Raw genomic sequence first — 19,971 nt, 5'->3', positions numbered from 1 at the left:
CAACTCGCATAAAACTGGCCTGCTGTAAACACTGCGTACAAGAAATCTGGCCTGCTACAGTTAGTAGAATGCAATGGTCTTACAGATAATGTATTTTAATACAACATTGCATACTGAAAAGATGCAAATACATTCAGAAGAAATCTCAAGTCACCCTGAAACTAAAAAGCGACTTGGGATGATGTTGCAAGAAGTCAAGTTGCTGCAAAGAAATGCCTGGACGTTTATGATGATATTCATCACAACATGCAGATACTCAGCCATCTGCTGTCTTTTCTCTGCTTTCTTATTTCTAGTTAAGAAAGGGAGGGAACTTGGCATCAATTTTCATTCACTTACTATTATTGAGTGGTCTTGCTTAGGCCAGCCATTACAGGAAGTTTTTCTACAGTTACTTCTCTTCCTGAGATCAGACAAACAGGGAAGAATCCAAAAATACTTAAGAATTCCACAGCTTGTGGCTCTTCAGTCTGTTCCTGAACGCCAAAAAATAAGCATGAACACTTTCAACTGATCCACTTCCTCCTGCCAGCATATTTTGAAACATTACTCTGATTTAGATAAAATTTATTTCCACTAGAAAAGGATGCTGTGTCACTTCACTGTTAAGTACTATCACACTACAGAAAAAAAAAGTGTTACTCCAGCTTTGATTTGGCTGTTCCAAATTTTTCTCCTTAGTAATGAAGGTCCCCAATTATGAACCATTTTTTTTTACCTTACTTAAAAAGAAAACAAAACTTGACATCCATATATTCCTAACTAAAAAGAGGCCTTAGGGTATTTTGCTAGTAGCAGGCACCATCTACCCCACAAATGCAACTTTTTCAAAGGTGAACAGTATTTAAGCTTCCTATTTCAGATGCTACAAACAACACCTGAAATACTTCAAAAAAAAAGACAGAAATGCTATGCATTTTTCATCCATTTACTAAACAAAGTGCAACTGAGCCCTACACATCTGATAACATGTACAAACTCATTATGGCTTTACCATAAAACCAGCATGTGAATGGGTCTATACAATCAGAGGGATACTAGCAAATGTAATGAATAAAACGATGTTGGGCTGTTGGCAATAGAATAAGAGCTATATTACAGTCTGTAAACCTTGGCATACCACACTTTACATTATGCAAAGAGTCAATATTTACAAATCCATAGTGGGTAAAATAATTAACCCCCTACTGTAAATGATGATTTTGCAAAGTGCAGGACAAAACCAGTGCTGTTGATTGCAAGTCCTATGCAAGCAAGTTATACTGAAGTCATTACTACTAGATGCTTACCTGGACATTTCTATTGAGGGTTTATAGGGCTGCGATGTTTTGAATGAAATATAGTATGACATGGCATTAGGATGCATGTTTGAGGACAGCAAATATAGAAATTAATAAGGCAGCATGCTCAGAACAAGTTTAAGCAGCACTGATGTTAGATCCCTAGTGGCAACTATATCAGTTAATGTTAAAAATTCAGAGTGCAACATAGAAGCCTCATTTAACATAAAAAAATGTGCAAATTGTTCTCTTAATAACAAAAGAAAGTAACATAGCAAGGAAGATATTCTACTGAAGAACATTTTTAAGTCACAGCAAAGTAGACCATCTTCTTTCCAAAATCATCTACAAGGCACTAAGGGTAGAAAATGACAGGTAACATGAACGATCAAATGCTGTTCCTCAGTCAGGTCGAAATATGGGATATTTTGGTAAGAACTCTATTAATATTACCTGTTGAAGAAGGGAAAGAGACAAGAACAGAACACAGTAACCAAAAAGTTCAAATTGTCAGCACAATTTCCATGCAACATTAGCTAGTACCTAAGACTAAATGTATCTGAGATATTCTGTAAGGAGGGAATGTTTCCCCAAGTAACAAAGCAGATATTCTAGTTGTTCTGAAATACAGGGCTTCAATATTTCCGCACAAAGAATTTGAATCAAAGCAATTATGAATACCAACGGAAAACGTGGATAACTGTTAAAGAACTACGGACTGGTACGGGAATCACATCAATGCACAAAGTCCCAGTGTGTCTCCCTCATTACAAATTACAGACCGAAACAAGCGTACCTGCACTACAAACATAGCATTCTTATGAAGTGAAAAAGACGTTTAGCGCTGACAATTTCTACGTCTTAATATATGCCACAGTTGCTTTTGGTAAAAGTGGCTTTCATGGGTGTATATCAAACACAACATGTTGTTCTCAAAGATTTTTTTTTGGACAGGTGACAGTCTAGTAAGTTAAAAATTTTCTCTATAAAATCATAGTTAGGTTAAATACCAAATAAGTAATGGAAGTAATACTTACATATTCCATCATATTGCTAGTTTCACATTTCCTCTTACTCAGCTTCCAGTGCAAACCAAGCTAAGAGAATAATTATCAAAGGATTAATGCATACCACAGCACTGTTTTGATGAGTAATGTAATAAGCATTAGCAATATCAAATTACAAGGATCTGAAACACTTCAGACAGAGGTTTAAGATCAGTATGGTATAGAATTATAACAAGACTCTAAAATTCCTATATGCCAGTTATGTAAAAAAACTTGCTATTCTTAAAGCTGAAGAAAACAAACACTCTAACTTACCTTATGATATAGTCTGTTATTTTCCCATTCTAATAACTTCTGAATTGATCTTCTAGTCTAAAAAAGTAAGCCAAAACTGTATTATAAATGGTTCATTAGCCAGCCTCATCCAGAAGAATCCTGCTACTACATTTCTGACTTAAAATTAGTTTTATAGAAGCAGAAACAAGCACAAGAAAAACTATAAATAGAAGTCCTGCCACTTCAACTCCCCACTCCTCAACATCAGATCACCTTCAGAAAAAAAACAAAACAAAACATCCACGGGTTTTTTGTTAACTTGGGACTACAACCTTCCCAGAATTCATTTACTTAGTAAGAGATCCTTATGAATTGAGTGATTTTGTCTACACCACAGCCAAGCCAGCAAAACAGAGTTGGCCAAATACTGCAGTCAGTACAGGTTGTCTACTGACAAAACATAATTCACATACATGTCATTTCCAGATTTTCCTAATGGAATTGTTATCTGAATCCTGAAAAAATCCCAGTCGCGCAGAACTCCAGCTCACAAGAAACAGTGCCTGCATTTTCAACTCTTGGATACCAAAGTGCACGTGATCTTTATGTTTTGCTCTTTCTGCAATTGTGGGAGAGGAGAAGATTTGGGGAATTTCAGTGATTTTTTTTAAGGTCATAAAAAGACCACTGTGATGACCTACTGTAGTTCCTGCATTGTATTAATATGCCACAAAATTCTATCCACCAATTTCTTTGCTGAAACTGGTAACAGTAGGTGAACTAAACCATCTCATTACAAAAGATACAAAGCTATCCAGTCCTGAGTCAAAGACTTAATGGGGGGAAATACACCACTTCTTTGGATGTTTTTCCAGTAACAAAGCTATCCTTGGAATTAAAAAGTACACGCTGTTACCTGTTTTACCTGTCTTGGTTTCATATTCCAGCCTTTGGATCTCATAATGCCTTTTGTTGCTAGATGAGTGTATGGGGACTGGTTGGGCTGGAGTTAATTTTCTTCATAGCAGTTTATATGGTGCTGTTTTAGATCTATGGCTAAAATAGTGTTGATACCACATCAGTGTTTTAGCTGTTACTGAACAGCATCGACCAAAGGGACATTCCATGCCATGTAACATCATGCTCAGCTATAAAACTGGAGGTTATTCTTTCCAAAGCAGTCATTGGGTTTTCTTGCCTTTTTCTCCTTCACTTAGGAAACTGGCTTTATCTCAACACATCACCACAAGTCTTACAAACCACACGGCTTCAAAAAATACCATTACACTATTCCTATTTATGCATTTCCTAGACATTTACTTCCTGTTTAACATCTTTATTGACGATTTAGATGAGGGGATTGAGACCATGAGCAAGTTTGCTGATGACACCAAGTTGGGAGGGAGTGTCAACCTGCTGGAAGGCAGGAGGGCTCTGCAGAGGGATCTGGATAGACTGGAAAAATGGGCGGATTGCAATGGGATGAAGTTCAACAAGGCCAAGCGCCAGGTCCTGCACTTTGGCCACAACAACCCCCTGCAGCGTTCCAGGCTGGGCACAGAGTGGCTGGAGAGCAGTCAGGCAGAAAGGGACCTGGGGGACTAATGGACAGGAAGCTCAACATGAGCCATCAGTGTGCCCAGGTGGCCAAGAAGGCCAATGGTGTCCTGTCCTGTATCCAAACAAGCGTGGTCAGCAGGACAAGGGCAGTGATCCTTCCCCTGTGCTCTGCATTGGGGAGGCCACACCTGGAGTATTGTGTTCAGTTCTGGGCCCCTCAGGTCAGGAAGGATATTGAAGCGCTGGAGTGGGCCCAGAGAAGAGCAACAAGACTGGGGAGGGACTTGAACACAAGCCCTATGGGGAGAGGCTGAGGGAGCTGGGCTTGTTTAGTCTGGAGAAGAGGAGGCTTAGAGGTGAGCTCAGCACTCTCTAGAACTACCTGAAGGGCAGTTCCAGCCAGGTGGGGATTGGGCTCTTCTCCCAGGCAGTCAGCAATAGGACAAGGGAGCATGGGCTTCAACTCTGCCAGGGGAAATTTAGGCTGGAGATTAGAAAGCAATTCTTTGCACAGAGTGGTCAGGCATTGGAATGGCTGCCCAGGGAGGTGCTGGACTCATCAGCCCTGGAGGTTTTTAAACTGAGATTGGACATGGCACTTAGTGCCATGATCTAGTCAATGGACTGGAGTTGGACCAAGGGTTGGACTGGATGATCCCTGAGGTCTTTTCCAACCCAGTCAATTCTGTGATAAATCAACTCTAAATGTAACCCATGTTAACCATGGAGGTAATTAGGATTACCTTTACGTGATATTGCTAAAGTGCTTTTCAGAATTATTACTTTGGACCTGATTACAAGAGTTGTCAACTTTCTGTTAAAAAAAAAAAAAAGTAAAAGGGAAGTCTTTAAATTTCCCAAATAGAGAACGAATTTGTGTTTGTTCTTAATAGAAACAGCACAATAAAGTACATCGAATAAGCCTCAGCTCTGAAATGTTACAGTATCTATAGCATACAAAAAAGTGATTTTTAATTAAAATAATAATTATTATTCTGGGCTGTGTGTGAAGAAGAAAAGTAATTTCGCCTCCAGTTCAGGCAGTCTTTGCAGGTCAGAGTCATAGTTCTGCACTCATTTATTTCAATTCTCAGACCTTTGGAAATCCTGGAAAATAGGTTATCATATACTCCATCCTGTTCTTCAAACTGAGATGGGATTAGCTATTCCTAAAACTACTAATTCGATTGGTAATTTGGTGTAATTTCCTTCATTAATAAACATTTTTTCTGTTTTCTAAGAAACATCAAAATGGAATAACCTTTTGAATGTAAGTGAAACAAAAAAAGGGTTTTGAAATGGGGATGAGATGATTAATCATTACTTAATGTTATCAGTAATTGCAAAATAAACCGAATAAGAAGAATGGAACATGTACTTACTCTTTTGTTAAGACAGACGACAGGCCACAGGCTACAGCCCAGTGTGCAGCAGCAACACAGACAGCCGCAAAGCAGCCACTTCACATTGACAGGGAGGTTCTTTCTCAAACAGGCGTTCACGCGACTGATGCTGGTCTTGAATTCTTCTGGGGCAACCTGGAACAGAAGTGCTGAACTTCAGTGGAAAGCCATTACAGGTGTATTTTCTCAATAATTGCCTCTACAGATTAAAACGTCAATGAAATATAACAGCATTATGCAGTATGACCCTGTCCTCTAAAGCACTGGTCACCCAGTGAGCGTGAAAAGTCCATTTCCTGTACCAAATTAATTTATGGTGCATACCTTCCAAAAACTTGCATTAAAAAGCTGAGCATCACTTAGATGAACAGTCTCATCCTTATTTATTGCACCATTAATAAATCAACTGTCCTGATAACAAACAAAACTAGAATTGGGACACAGCTGTGGAACATCTGCACTGGCTACACTGACCAAAAAGAAAGGAGGAATGACAGATATCGGGTTTCCAAGGGAACGTGGGGCAGCTTGGTAGTAAAAACACTTGTGTGTCACATAAAAAAAAAAAAAGGATAATATTGTCCAAATTAATTTCATACCAGTACAAGTCTACACTGTGCCTGGATGAAGGTGAAGCCCTGTCTACAGATGAATCCCTGGAGTGGCCCATATCGACGGGAGGCCACAACTTCATTTGTGGCTGTTTCCTAAAATAGGGAAGCCTGAAAGGACACATTATATTCAAGGCAAATAAATGCATCTTGTACGGGGTTATGCATAAAGCCTAGCTTTTCAAAACCGACTTATTTAAAGAATATCCAGCAGAGCTTACTCAAAATAATATTTTCTATATATTGCCACTGCAGGGTCACAGCGGAAAACCACATTTTCTATCAAAAACAAGCTCCTTTCCCCAGTAGCAGCATGTTTCTTACAGAAGAGCGAGAGCACTTACCTATTTACATACCCCAAATCCCTCTTCTCTCTACAGAATCTAAGTAACTTACATCTGACAAGTCAAATACAGATTCGTGGTATTGACTCCAAGATGACACTCTCAACTGTAACACAATCCAGCATTCGAGTGCACAAAGCAGAATAATCAGATCCATATCAATAGATTTGACCAGTCAGACACAACTAAAGAAAAAGAGTAAAAACCTTTCCTAACTACTTGCCATGCTGAAGAAACCCACCCCCCTGAATTAGTCTGTATACAAAGCTATGTAACTGCAGCCAAGCAAACCAAGCTCCCTTCATTTGATTGTGCAAACAAGGGGAACAATAACAAAAGCATTAACTTAATGACAAAGACTCCTTTCACAAAAGGAGCAAAACTATGGGACGGAAACGGAGAGGACCTGGTTCTGCTACCTCCGCCTATTCACAAGAGCCAAATTCATTAAAACGTAGCAGGAAAGGGAGTAAATAAATACAACATCTGTTTCCTGGCCATTCAGATCACCATGCAGGATGGAGTCAGAGGTCAGCTGCGTTTGTACACAAGCCAGGTCTACAGTTAGTAATATAAGAACATAATTTAACATTGTGATTATTTTGTAGCAGAAATTAAGTATACAGCTTAATTAAAAAAAAGGGGGGGGCAACCCCTCCCAGAAATCCCATGTATTGGGACATTTTCAATGAGCAGAACAAAAATCACACTGCAATGTGGAAAACTAGCCCGTACTTGCACGTATCTGAAACGGGTGGTTTTACAGATCTCTTTGGCAGTGCTGGCTCCTGTATTTAGGATACCACAAACATCAATGGACATGAGTAAGACCATTTCATCTTCAATGTGGGAGCAAGTGTTGTAGTAAAGTATAATTGGGTTGGTTGTATGCAGTATGAGTAACATAGAGCTTCTGCAGACATGCTTCTAAGTAAACCGAGACTATGCGCATTAACGAACTAGCATTCTCAGCTCTTAGGGATGTTTACATGTTCTTAACATTTGAATGTACACAAATGGCACTTTTTTAGTAAGTCTTTTGAAATTTTTATATGTATCATTCTATGTGTTTATCTGAAAGCAAGTTGTTTGGTGGTGGTGGTGGTGGTTTTTTTACTTGACCCCATTGGTATTTTCACAATGAATCCCACTAAGAAAATACAATGTTTCCTTTTCTATTAGACACAAAGTTTACTGCCCTTAACAACACCACACCCTTAACCCCAAAATACAGCTGTATGAACCCACCAAAGACAAGGGAATTGCACGGCGTAAAATTTAGTTTAACATGAAGAAATCTTATAACCGGTGACAACATCCAACACGAAGTCATGCAGATTCTTAGACCAGAGCTCGCAGAAAAATTTGGGACCTAATAATAAGAAAGCACTGGGATGGTGAGATTCCCTATTTCTGTGCTGCTTTTAAAGGAGCCCCTGTTCTCGTCAGGTTAACAGTTTGATGCTGTTTTACCAGAACAATGTTGATGTACTCTCCTTCCTGTAGAGGATGGCACTGCAAATGCCTGAACTAGAAACCAACCTGGGATGCCAGCAAGACACGGAGAAAATTTCTATTTCAGAAATTTTGGTATGAAGTTTACCTTAATACAATATTATGAAAGCACCACTGCTACCTACTAATGCACCGGATACTTTCATGTAAAGATGAATCTCTTAGCTGCAAGATGAAATGACTCATGATGGTTCTGCCTAACCCAAGCTATTGGATATCTTTCTACTTTCAAGAAATGTAATGACAAAGAATATTTCTGTCAGTCAATGACACATTTTCATTTGAAACTAAAGGAACTGGTGACCAAGATAAGCCTAATTCTGTGACAAATAGAAGCAAACACAGTTTTCTTGCCCTCAGTTTACAGCTCAGTAACAGTTATACATTGTTACACAGTGACGAAGAATGAAAAATCTGTAAATAAACAAACTGTTCTAATTTAATAATAAAATGGTATTCAAATGAAACAGTCACCAAATAATTTTATTGATATTCTGGCATAATTTTAAATTTCACCTTTTTTGCAGGTACAGATATTGAAAGGTTAATATGAAATAACTAATATATTTCAAGCAGAGAATGAATGGTGCCTCCTGCACAAAGAAAGCTCCCTAATACAGTCTAGTTTTTGGGTACTTTTGGCAAGTCTCTTGGAGAGTTTCTGTCTGGGTCTTGAAAAGACTTGAGATAAGTACATAGCTCCTGGCTGTGTAGTAAACCTTGTAAAGAGACATAAGTTCCTTTTAGGTCTTTAAGGGAGGAAAAAAAACCCCAAACATAAAAGGAAGGGAGGGGGTGTCATAATATTTTACAACAGGATGCAAGAGAATCTACAAACACAGGAAGAGAGCAAGTAAAGCCCAGCAGGCCTGATCTTTCTCCTCCAATCATCATGATCACAAACCCTATCCATCATGTGTGGCAATGGGATCACAATACGGAGAGCACATTTTATGGCTTACATTTCCCCGCACTGCACAATAATCTCTGTACGGGACCTTCACTGCTTTAAGATCAGAGCAGGAAACTCTACTTTCTCCCCTAAGGTTCGCCAGCTCCATTATTTTCTTGTCACCTGGAGCAGTGTGTGCTACTGTGCCATACACCATGAAGAGTATTTTGTTAAAAGCTTTAAATGTTTCTTTTAAAAGAATTAGTAATCCTATAAAGCTGTAGCACACAGAATTTAAATTTAGCCAGAATTTAAATTTAGCTTTTAATAATGTGACTGGACTTTGGCCTAAGTATTGCCTCTGTATTAAGTGTAGTCAAATCTTTTCTTAAAACATTCCATTGAGCAGAACACACTGGTCAAAAAACTAGCTCGGTATTTATAAACCAGATGAAGCTTGTGTCTCAACGGGCAAGACGAATACCAAGTCTATCTAGCTGAACTAGCTAAGACCAACACATGAAAGGTGTAGCTCAATAGTTTTATCTATTTAGGATTTTTATTGTGCGTTGGATAGATTTTCATTCTGTGTTTAAAACCCCAGATCTTCATCTGTATTTATTCTCTATTACCACAGAGAAATCTATCAACCCCACCTAACAATTTCATCTTTTACACTCTATTAACAAATGGGATATATTATTAATATCAATTTACATTGGAAAACAAAGCCATTAAACTTAATGTTACATAGACAATCTGAATAAAGTATGACATTACCTTATACTAGCTGTGAACCAATGCAAGTTCATAATAAATCTTTTAATCACAAATTGTTAATATAAACAGTCGCTATGCGATTCAAAACTTGTGATTTCACAACAAGTAAAAACTTGTATTTTAAGAGCAGTAAAAGATCTTATAGTGGTGTATCAACTGACTGAAATTCTTTTTATTATGAATTATTTATGAGGGTCTCTGAAGAAAACCTTACTTGAAAAAATGAGTTTTCATTTTCAATAAGGGAAAAAAAGTGATTGACTGCCACAACCGCTGGAAGTCACAGATTTATCTCTTGCAATTCATGAAAGTATTAAAAACCAAAAAACCCACAACTGTGGTTTTTAATGTCTTTCATAACAGCATGTGGCAGACAGTAAGAAAAAAATGAGGTTTACTACCTCATTTGATTGGAGTTTTTTCCCCACAAAAGGGAACTAATTTATTTTCAAGGTCTTCTTACTCAGCATGCCACTCAAATCCATATATGAGAAAAAGCTAACAGGATATCAAGATTCTCAAGAGAAGCAGCATACCTCCATAGAGCAAAGTCACTGATTAGATCTATGCAAGGAGAAGGGTAAATGCCAAGCAGAACAACTTCCTCTTTCCTCTCTTTGCAAAATTAAGTCCAAGTTGTCAACTGATCTTTAAATATAGCTTTTGTTCACTATTTAACGAGAGGAGAAAAATAAAGTGGAAAATGGCATTGATGCTTGTATTAAAAATTGCAGGCTTTGCGGTTTTTTAATATACACGTAATTTAGAGAGCGAGAAAGAAGTTAACCTACATAATCAAGTTTTAACATTTCCTGATAAGTATTTGTCCAGGTTTTGTTAAAAGCCAAGTTTCTCTTTTAGTGAATTTGCCTGTCAGCTAAAGCTTCGTATCAGCTGCATTTTCCTGGAGAACCAGATACATGTTTTGGGAAACACAGCAATGGAATGAGAAGTTATTGATAAGCATGGATGGGCATCTCCCAAGAGGGGCAACGAGAAACAGGTGACCAAGAAACTGACCAACTGTGTATAACATTCCATTCACGTGAATACTTAATATAAAAGTGGGAGATCATGAGGATCTCGTCCCTCTTGTCCCTTTTTCCTTATGGCCGACATTAGGAGAGGACCTTGGTAGTCATCCCTGTGAACTGAGGCCAGTGACAGACTGAATCCAGCTCCGGTTGGCTGCAGAGTCCAGGACTTCGGGTGCCGGCTCTGCAGTTGCTGAGACTTCCAAGATTGGTTTTGTATATTTTGTATTATTTTGTCTATTTTATCAGTAGCATTAGTAAAACATTTTTAATTTTTCCAACTCTCTTCTCTCTGTCCTTCTTTCCCTCCCGAACGCCTGTGCTGAGTGGGAAGGGGGGAGAGGGAGGGGCAAAAGGGGGAAGCGGGGGAGGAGAGGAGGTTAACAATACATCTGCCAGGGTTTTATTGTCACCCCGCAATCAAAACCCTCAACAGTATTTTCTATATGCTTATTTATAATAAACTACAACCTGGCTACAAGAACATAAAAATTGCTATTTCCAAAAAGTATTCTGTGGCTTTTCAGTAATCAGGAAGAGCTTCGCAGAAAAGAATAAACCTTAGACATGCAACGTGGTGAAACGCAAATGGTGTTATCAGCAGCCCTCACATTACATACTATGGAATTAGTAAGATGACTCTGAGCTCAGTAAGACTCTGAAGCAAGCGCAGATTTCCCAGGCTGTCCTTTAACAACCCAAAACTCCAAACAGCAACCTGCTTTTCAACTGCACTGCTGTCAAAAAAGCTGGACAAATTCAACGCAAGTACTTCATTCATTCTGCTCTGGGGTGAAAATGAAGGAGAAAAACCCCAGACGGATTTGGCAGAACCAGGAGACGCCATCCAGATGCATTTTAGTATATTGTTGATATAACTCAACAGCTACTGCAAGAGGCTGCAGAGGTAGTGTAGCTTATGGTACAACATTAGAGAAAGTAGTAAGAGCCAAATAAACATTTTCTTCACAAATTCTGGAAATAATAGACAAGGGGGATATAAAATGAGGCAAAATGAAAGCACTACAGGATGAAAGAGCAGAAAGAAAAAAATCCAAGAGAAAAAGAATTCAAAATTTAAGTCTAATACAAAAAATATGATTATGAATTTATAACCAAGATTTTTGTTACAAGATTTCATTAATAGCTACAAATTAATATTTATTAAACTTGCATTTAATAAGATGACAGGCCTCCAGAGAAAGCAAGAGAATTGTCACCACTCATTTTCAGAACTAAACAATTATTCTATTTCTGAAAATGTACTAAAAAGCTACTTCATTTGTAGATTTAACACTATGTTTTGTTCCCTAGAGCTTCAGATAAAACAGATTCTCTTTCAGACATCTAATATAAGCTCAAGGCTTGACAGAAATATTAAACAGAGAGGTCTAGTATTTGAAATAATTTCATTTACACAGGAGGTAGCCTAAATGCCAGATATCTATAAAGCAAGGTTAAGTGATTCTTGCTTTCATGTAGATTGTGGCCATGAAAACAGTATGATGCCACATTGAGTTTTTCTGTGTTTAGAATGCCAATAATGACAGCAATGACCGCAAATCATTTTTTCTTGTTTCCAAGTACACTGTAGGGACTGGCCATCAACCAGGTAGCTCATAGAGGACAGAGTGAATTCAACAGCGCAGCGCTGGCCTGTGGATTCATGAGCATGTATTCGTAACACAGAAACCACCGGATGCACTGGATCTTTCCATTTAAAAGAACAGTTTAATCTCACACTTACCTTCCCTGTCAGAACAGAAGGAAATTCTGTATCAAACTTGTTGCTCAAGCCAAACCTTGAAAACAAAAGAGACAAACAAAATATATTCCACCTAACTTTTTTTGTTTCCCTTAATAAAAAACTGTAATAGATTTTTTTTACTTTAAAAACACCTATTAATTTATTTTGCCCTTATATTTACATTATTTCATAAGCTGTCAATCTAAGTTTATATAAGGTCTTGTGTATCACTCATAAGGTAATTTCTAAGACAAAGAAATATAAGTTGTTGCCTTACTTCAATACATTTAAGTTGCTAAAAATGCAAAAATTCTTTTATGATTAGAGGGCAGTGAGTTTCAATCTTTACTTGCTTTAAGAAACAAGAGATCCAGCTATTAAATTTCACTTTTACTAGGTTCAAAAATCCTTCCAGTGCTATTTTTCTTACTCATGCAATTTATTCACATGCAACAGATAAAGCTAGTCATAAGAAACCCATTCGTCATCATCATTGGAATTTGTAACCATATTGTTTTAAAAAAACTGCTTTGGGCTGAGTTAAACTATCTCGTGCAAAACATGTTAAGAGCCTACACAAAGAACAGCTTCAAAACAACTGTGAACTTCAGGAAAATTAAGTCTTAGGCATCACTGTGACTGTGCTTGAACAGAGCTTAATGTTAAGTTTGTAAAGTTAAATACAGTGTACATCAACTTCACTGTCAGCTCTGCTAACCTATCTCCTGAGTATTTTTGTTAAAACAAACATCCAAAAGGATCACAGCTAAAACAGGGAGCACAAATATATTGAGTATTGCAATATTTATTGCAGAAACAAACCTTCTGGAGAGAGAGTAACTGCTTTGAGTCAAACTGACACCTGAAATACTCCTTACTGGTCACTCGCACAAATATGCATGTTGCTGAAAAGTCATCAGTCCCCTATCATTACATAATACATACGCACCTATGTGCACACTGTAAAATTCAGATATCCAAACCTGGCAATGTGACTTGTTTACAAAAAAGTATACAATAACGTAAAATAAACCTTAAAGAACAGATAAGCACTATAAAAGAACTTGCCCTGTATTGAGAAATCCCAGAAGCTAATTAAAATGTTTGTCAACAATACTGGTGAAGTCCAATCAAGTACTTCAATGGCTAATTTAAGTCAGAGCCTTGACTCTTATAAAACAGCAGCAAACTGGAGCACTAGTTGTGTAAAACATTAAAAAAAAACCAACCCCAAAGAGTAATTGAGGTATCTCAACCTTTTTCTCTTAAGCTGTCCTAAGTACTGTAACCAATTGCCACCTATTTGTGTTTGTTTTATTCAACGTATTTTCACCAAGTTTCTACAAGCAAATGGGACTGAACAGCGTGGGCTACTGCATACTCAAGTGAACTGGAATGATGTCAAATTAGTTAACGATGCTACGAAATCAAACAGTTAAAACTGTAAGTGTAGTGAAGTAGCAATCAGACAATATGGAAATTTCAGGTAATACTGCAGAATTATTTCCTCTACCCACTTAACAGGCTAATTCCACTAAATCATGCTAAAGGTGCCCTAGCCCAGAACACTGACTCCTATAGTGACCAGTAGCAGATACCTAGGAAACAGCAAAAGTAAAGAAAAAAATGCAAACATACTAGCATTTCCCCAAAATACTCTTCTGACCTTCAACAATTTGTAGTTTACAAACTTCCTAAGTCATACATAGTATCTTTTATCTCACTGGTCACATATACTCACTAAAATTCCCATTGCATCACTGGTTTCCATAAAGAGTAACATATGTTAGTGCTTTCCGATTTAGATCTATTAAGAATACAAGACCAAAATGTATTTTATGACATTAAATTTGAAGGCTGATAATGTCATGAAACATATTTAACACCCAAAACTTTGTATCAGTTGCCAAAATACTTCATTCAGTTCTAACACATCCAAGAAACCTAAGTGACAGAAATGCATCTCTCTTACGCTGACACCTGCAAGCGGGTAGAAGAACATTAAAGATTTTGACTGTAATTTCTCTAGAAGTTTTACAGACCCTCCTTGTGATGATTTACCACCGTTCAGAAACATTAAACTCTTATTAGATGGGGAGGGGAGGAATGCAGAGCTCAAGAACCAAATACAACGAGATTTCTTTTTTCTAGAAATGTTTAAGCAGAATGTTGTATAGTTCTATAGCTTTGCAAGCAACTTTGTAAAAGTAATGAAGTGTTATTAAAATATTTAATATAAAAGTTAAGACTTAAAAGTCTTGATTATGAGACAAGCAACTTCACTGGACCTTCTACAACAGACTAATGATCTAGCATGATTTGGCCTACAAAGTCTTCTAAAATTAAGTTTATTTAAAAATTGCTATGTAAAGTAACTTCCATTACCTGTCCTTTAAATCATTTAAAACATCAGTTGTTGGCAACTTACTTCCAGGCAAGTTCTCCAAGCCCTCGGTGTACTAACGGTTAGAAATTCAGCTAAGTCACCCGGATACTTGGGTTGCAATTTTCTCACTGGATGACAAACATCTCGAAAAGCAAAGCACTGCTGCCTATAGGCAACAATGCTGGAACTAGGGTGACCTCACTTTCTAGTTCTCTCTGTCTCCATGTCCCTGGTTCAATGTATGGCAGCAGACAAGTCCATCTCATTTTCCCTCATTTATAAAGTGGACAGAATGCAACTTGTCATCCAGAGCTGTAACAATGTTCATAAATCCCACATAAAGACTGAAAAGAACACCCTGAATCATGAATTGCAAACCCCACCTGCAACAGGTATCACATTATAAAATTCTTCCCATTAGTTTGCAAAGCATAAGGAAGGTTTCCTGTCCCGAGAACTGAAACCAGAAAATTTTGGAAAACACTTTCTCATATCTAGAACAGACATATTTACAGGTGCTTTACCTTTATTTTTTCAATTCTTTTTACTTTCGAATTTAATAGTGCTTCATTCTTGTTTATGCCACTACTGTACTTATAGATAGTAATCAGTCTTCCTAGACTACATGAGCTAAACCCGTTTAGTCAACTCTCGTACAACAGGCTCCCCAAACTCCTTTCAGCATGGCTCCTTTCCCCACAACTAATCCTGGTCACATTTAAACTCTCTTGAACAGATAAACCCAGAGCCTACATACTGTTCTTTGTGAAGTATCATCTAAGCTTTGTCCAGCGTTAGAGAATAAAGAAGACATTAATTCAGAGCCCTGAGCTGAAATCTCTTTGAATACTTTCTCTTCCTAGTCTAGGACCTTTTCCTATGAAGCCAACAGAATTACTGAAGAGCATCCTTACCCATGGATAATGTTTTGGAAAGCTAAGGTTCTGATAACTAGCAGAAGGCTGAGGTGATTTGCTGTTTTAAACATGGAATCCGCTACTTTGATTATGCAGAAGATGGAGTAATAACAGACAAAAATCAAAGGTCATCACAAGTGAGAGCATGTGGCTCTCCCCTGCCTTCCCTAATTGATGATAACATGCTTTCTGTTAGCACCTGGACTGCAAATCCTTCCTCCTAAAGAAAAGATCAAAAGTTCACTTGTATCAAAAAATCAGGAAGTTTGCAGATTTAAGCAGGAATCACAAGCTGCATGCTAAGGGCAAAAATGTGTTTAATGGCCATTTCATTACCTCATTACTATCCATTCACACTGACTTCACAGTACGGAAAAGTCAGAAAAATTAAAACTTGAAAGCAAGTTAGAGTTTGTTTACTGCTCTGTTTTTGAAAGTCATGACTGTTGTTTTGGTAGGCATATGACTCAGTCTTCACTAAAAACGTTTCTGTCGAGATATTTGGATACACCAACCAGAGTCACACTGACTACGCAAGAAACAGCGAACAATGGGTTTACAAGTCACTAAAATGGAATTTCAGAAGCAAAGAAAAGGCATTTACCAGGTTCTAGTAATTTCTCTGTGCTAAAATTCAAAAGCTTTCTTAAAACAATAAATATGACTGCCAGTTAATTTTTTCAAAGTAAGAATCTTCTAGAGTGAAAGAGCATCAAACAGGATAAGCATAAATTTTGCTAACTGCTTTCACACACATTCTCTTTTTGTGAGTAAAATAAAACAAATACACTTTACATGATCACTCAACATGCACAAAAGGGTTAGTAAAACAGTCAGTGTGAAAAGCAAGATCCTGCTAAAAAACCCTCAGAAGATTACCGGAATGTATATTTAGTACTTTTGGATACTGCAGTAGAACTCTGTTAGGGTCAGCAGCTCACTGACAATGTCATAAGAATAAAAACTCTCATGCAAGAAAGTAATACATAGTTTGAATCTACTAACTTGGGAGTTTTATAAGAGGCCTGTACTTTTCAAGCTGGACCAGAAAATGACCCTGGAATTAGAGACTTATCCCTTCCCTATACACCAAAAGCATCCAAGAAGGCCACATCAGATGAAGAACAGAAGGCACCTGAAACAAAAATCCAAGGAAGACGATGGCTTTTTAAAAATAACTGGGGTTTTGAGGTTTCATTTGTTTGTTTTGTAATACAGTGTCTGACTTATCAGGACAGAAATTTTTACCAGCACTGTTCCAGGCAGGTTCAGAAAACAAATAAGAGTTTTACTGAATGATGTATCTTACTTCAGTAAGTAGAGCAGGCTGCTTGTGAAACCAACTGATTTCAAAAGCAGCAGCATCCATGTGATCAAAAAGTGATGGAATTTCAGAGCTGACACATACAAACCAGAAACTCTTCAGGAAGCAAAATATGTCCCATTTAATGAGGAAGTTAGGATTACATACTACAGCGTCCAGGGTTTATTGGCATTTTATTCATAACATCCACTGTTTCTATTAATAGAGATTTAAAAATAAGTCATGAATTGATGAAAGTTGCCTTCTACCATTCAGGAAGTTATACTTGTTACAGGAAGAAAGCTAGAAGGAGTGGAAGAAAGGGAAAATAAGGTGCATGGAAATTCAGTTCAGGTAGTTACAAGGGCTCATGATTTCCACATCACTTACAAGTATTGCTTTCTTTTGCTGTAGACATCACTAGTTGACAGAGCTCTTGGAGATGCTCCTGCCCAACCCCAAAAGATGCTGAAGCCAAGAAGAAACTTTAAGGAACGTCACTAATACACAAAAAGCATTACGGCAGACAAAGCAAGTGTGTAGCATTTCTTCCAGTTTAGCGTTTAAAGCCAGATAACTAATAAGATGGGTAGGTGGTATTCTGATCATTTTGCTTGTGTTACATCCCTCCTTTAGTCAGGTCACATGCTATTTGGGGTAAGGACAGAAAGAAATTCCATCAACACAAGCAAGTACACTGTGGTGCAGCAGCAACTACCCACTGGCACTAGCTCAATGCAAACTGGTTCAGACTTACATGATGGACACTGTATCAAATCCAACATTAGTTCTCTTAAGATGAGAGAGCCTTCCCCACCCAGTGTTTTTGCTGCAGATAGCTACATCACACTGCACCTATTTACAGAGAGAAATGTGCATTCTTTTATGCAATCCACAGACAGTCCTAAAGCAACACAAGCTTGATGGATCGCTGCAATACAAAAACTTCAATATCTCCCCTCCTGCCACAAAAAATTAATGCAACAACCAGCAACTTGTTACAGATGTACTTAGTTACATTAAGTCCTCCACTTGCAGGAGTAGGAATATTAAGAAAATCCCTACAATTAAACATCACCTCACAATTTGCTCATCTTCTGTTCCAACTGTTTAAATGAGTAGTAAACATTCTGGCTCACATTACATTGTGATGATAAAAACATTTAGCCTAAACCAAACTCATAACTAAGTTTGGAGCAAATAAAGTACAGGGTGGCCATGTGCCTCCTCTGCAGTGCAGCGTGGGGACTCCATGGCCCAGCTGAGGCAGAGAAGGCTCACGGCGAATTGTTCGAACAGGCTGCTGACCCTCGCATGGTGTGGTGTTTACTTTCTATCGAACAGATTGTTTGCAGAAAGCACACTCAGGACTGTCAGGGCTGATCAGTTGCTGCTTCTGCACCCAACACCCGGCTGAACTTCAGGTGATCACTCATGACTTAGGGCTGCCTCAAGCTACTGGGAAACGCCAAGTGTCCCGTTTTAACACGTTAAAAGCAAAACTCCTCTCACGAAACAGGTGACGAGGTCGGGGGGAGCAGAGCTGTAGCTCCCGGCGCTGCGGGCAGCTCGCGTCCTGGGGGTGGGGGGCTCGGGGCAAAAAGGGACGGGGCTCAATCCTCCTCGCGTCCCTACCCCCTCCAGGCACCGCCAGCGGGCGGCCGTGCCCCGGCAGCCCGGCGCTCCAACCCGGTGCTCGCACCTGGTGCTCCCGCCCGGCCGCCGCCGCCCCCGCCACACCGGCCTGTCACGCTGCCTCGTGCCCGCCGCCAGCCCCCACTCCTTACACGGTGATGTGGCCGGCACCCCGTACCGCTACGGGATCCGGCGCGTCGCGGGGCCGAGGCAGCTCCTGGCTCCGCACCACAGGCTCGGACTCCTCCTCCTCCTCCTCCTCCAGCTCATAGATAGTGTCGAAGTCCGCCATATTGGGGAGTAGTACGCTCATCTCAAGCCCTCCCCGCGCGCCTGCGCACTGCGCGCCGGGGGCGGAGCCCTGTGCGCCAGTGCCGCCGCGCAGGCGCAGTGCGGGGCAGTGAGAGTGTTGAGGGGCGCGCACCCCGCCAGGGGAGGGAACATTCTCTCCGCTTGCGGGACGGATGGGGAGAGTTGGGTTCTTCCCCGCCCTCCTGCGGAGGGTGCGGCTGCGAGGGGCCGTGGGCAACCCCCGCGGTGTCTCGGGTAGGCGGTGCCTGCGGGGAGGATCGGCGGCCGGTGCCGCTGACAGGCGGCTGTGCCGCGCTGCACGTGCGCGCGCTCCTTCCCGCCGCGGGGTGGGTCACGAGCCGCCGCGAGGGCGCTGCTGAGGGGAGGAGGCGGCTGCGCGGCGGGCGGGGGTCGTCCCGCTTGCACCCCGTTTCCAGGTGTATTTTTGTGGCGTTTTTAATAAAAGCAGGCGGGTATAGGCTTTCTGTTCTTCCCCTTTCATCTCTCGTCGCTTACTTCCTCGGGTTATAAACGCGCCACTCAGGGTGACCGAGGGGAAAGTGAGGGATGGGGGGTGTGATGTTTATGACGAGGCCTGTGGCTGTCGAATTTTCCCGAAGCTTTGAGGTGGTTTCCTGGGGTTCGTTGGTTGGTTCGGAAATGGAGTTCTGTGCGAAGTGGTCAGAGGGTCAGTGGGTGGTCAGAGGGAACGATATCAGCACAGGGATACCAACATTGGGGAAGAAAAGTCTCCCAGAATAGTAAGAACAGAGGAATGCTCCTTCCCCCTGCACACAGGTGTAAATTATCATTCAAGTAACTTTAAGCACTTTACTAGTGACCTATTGCAAATGGAAAGTAAGCCAGAAAAAATATTAGTGTTCATAATTGCAATATAGGGATCAAAACTAAAATTCTATGAAGGTTTGTGGGTTTTTTTGTGTGTGGTTTTTAATTAATTAATTAATTTTTACTGTTAGTGTAGCTCTG

The 19,971-nt window shown here is 39.6% G+C and overlaps 1 protein-coding gene across 1 annotated transcript; it reads right to left on the bottom strand.

Moving 5' to 3' along the window:
* Positions 1-912: 912 nt before the first annotated feature.
* Positions 913-19,010, bottom strand: CHIC1 (cysteine rich hydrophobic domain 1). The gene is made up of 6 exons (XM_082061777.1): positions 18,843-19,010; positions 12,450-12,504; positions 5,506-5,661; positions 2,603-2,659; positions 2,318-2,377; positions 913-1,733 (listed from the first exon to the last, which is right to left on the bottom strand). The coding sequence occupies exons 1-6, from the start codon at positions 19,001-19,003 to the stop codon at positions 1,683-1,685; spliced, it is 540 nt and encodes a 179-aa protein (XP_081917903.1). The 5' UTR covers positions 19,004-19,010; the 3' UTR covers positions 913-1,682.
* Positions 19,011-19,971: the final 961 nt, after the last annotated feature.

Source organism: Streptopelia decaocto (assembly GCF_964273445.1).
Source record: "Streptopelia decaocto genome assembly, chromosome: 10".
Classification (NCBI taxonomy): domain Eukaryota; kingdom Metazoa; phylum Chordata; class Aves; order Columbiformes; family Columbidae; genus Streptopelia; species Streptopelia decaocto.
Note: the sequence above shows the minus strand (reverse complement) of the source record. Positions and strands in the feature narration are given on the sequence as shown.

What these genes read in the sequence shown, in the direction of transcription:
- CHIC1 (XM_082061777.1), bottom strand. Translation starts at nt 19,003, where the DNA reads ATGAGCGTACTACTCCCCAATATGGCGGACTTCGACACTATCTATGAG. An exon ending in CTTCTGTTCTGACAGGGAAG is followed by an intron (nt 5,662 to 12,449) that starts GTAAGTGTGAGA and finishes CTTCTGTTCCAG; the next exon opens with GTTGCCCCAGAAGAATTCAA. An exon ending in TCGTCTGTCTTAACAAAAGA is followed by an intron (nt 2,660 to 5,505) that starts GTAAGTACATGT and finishes TTACTTTTTTAG; the next exon opens with ACTAGAAGATCAATTCAGAA.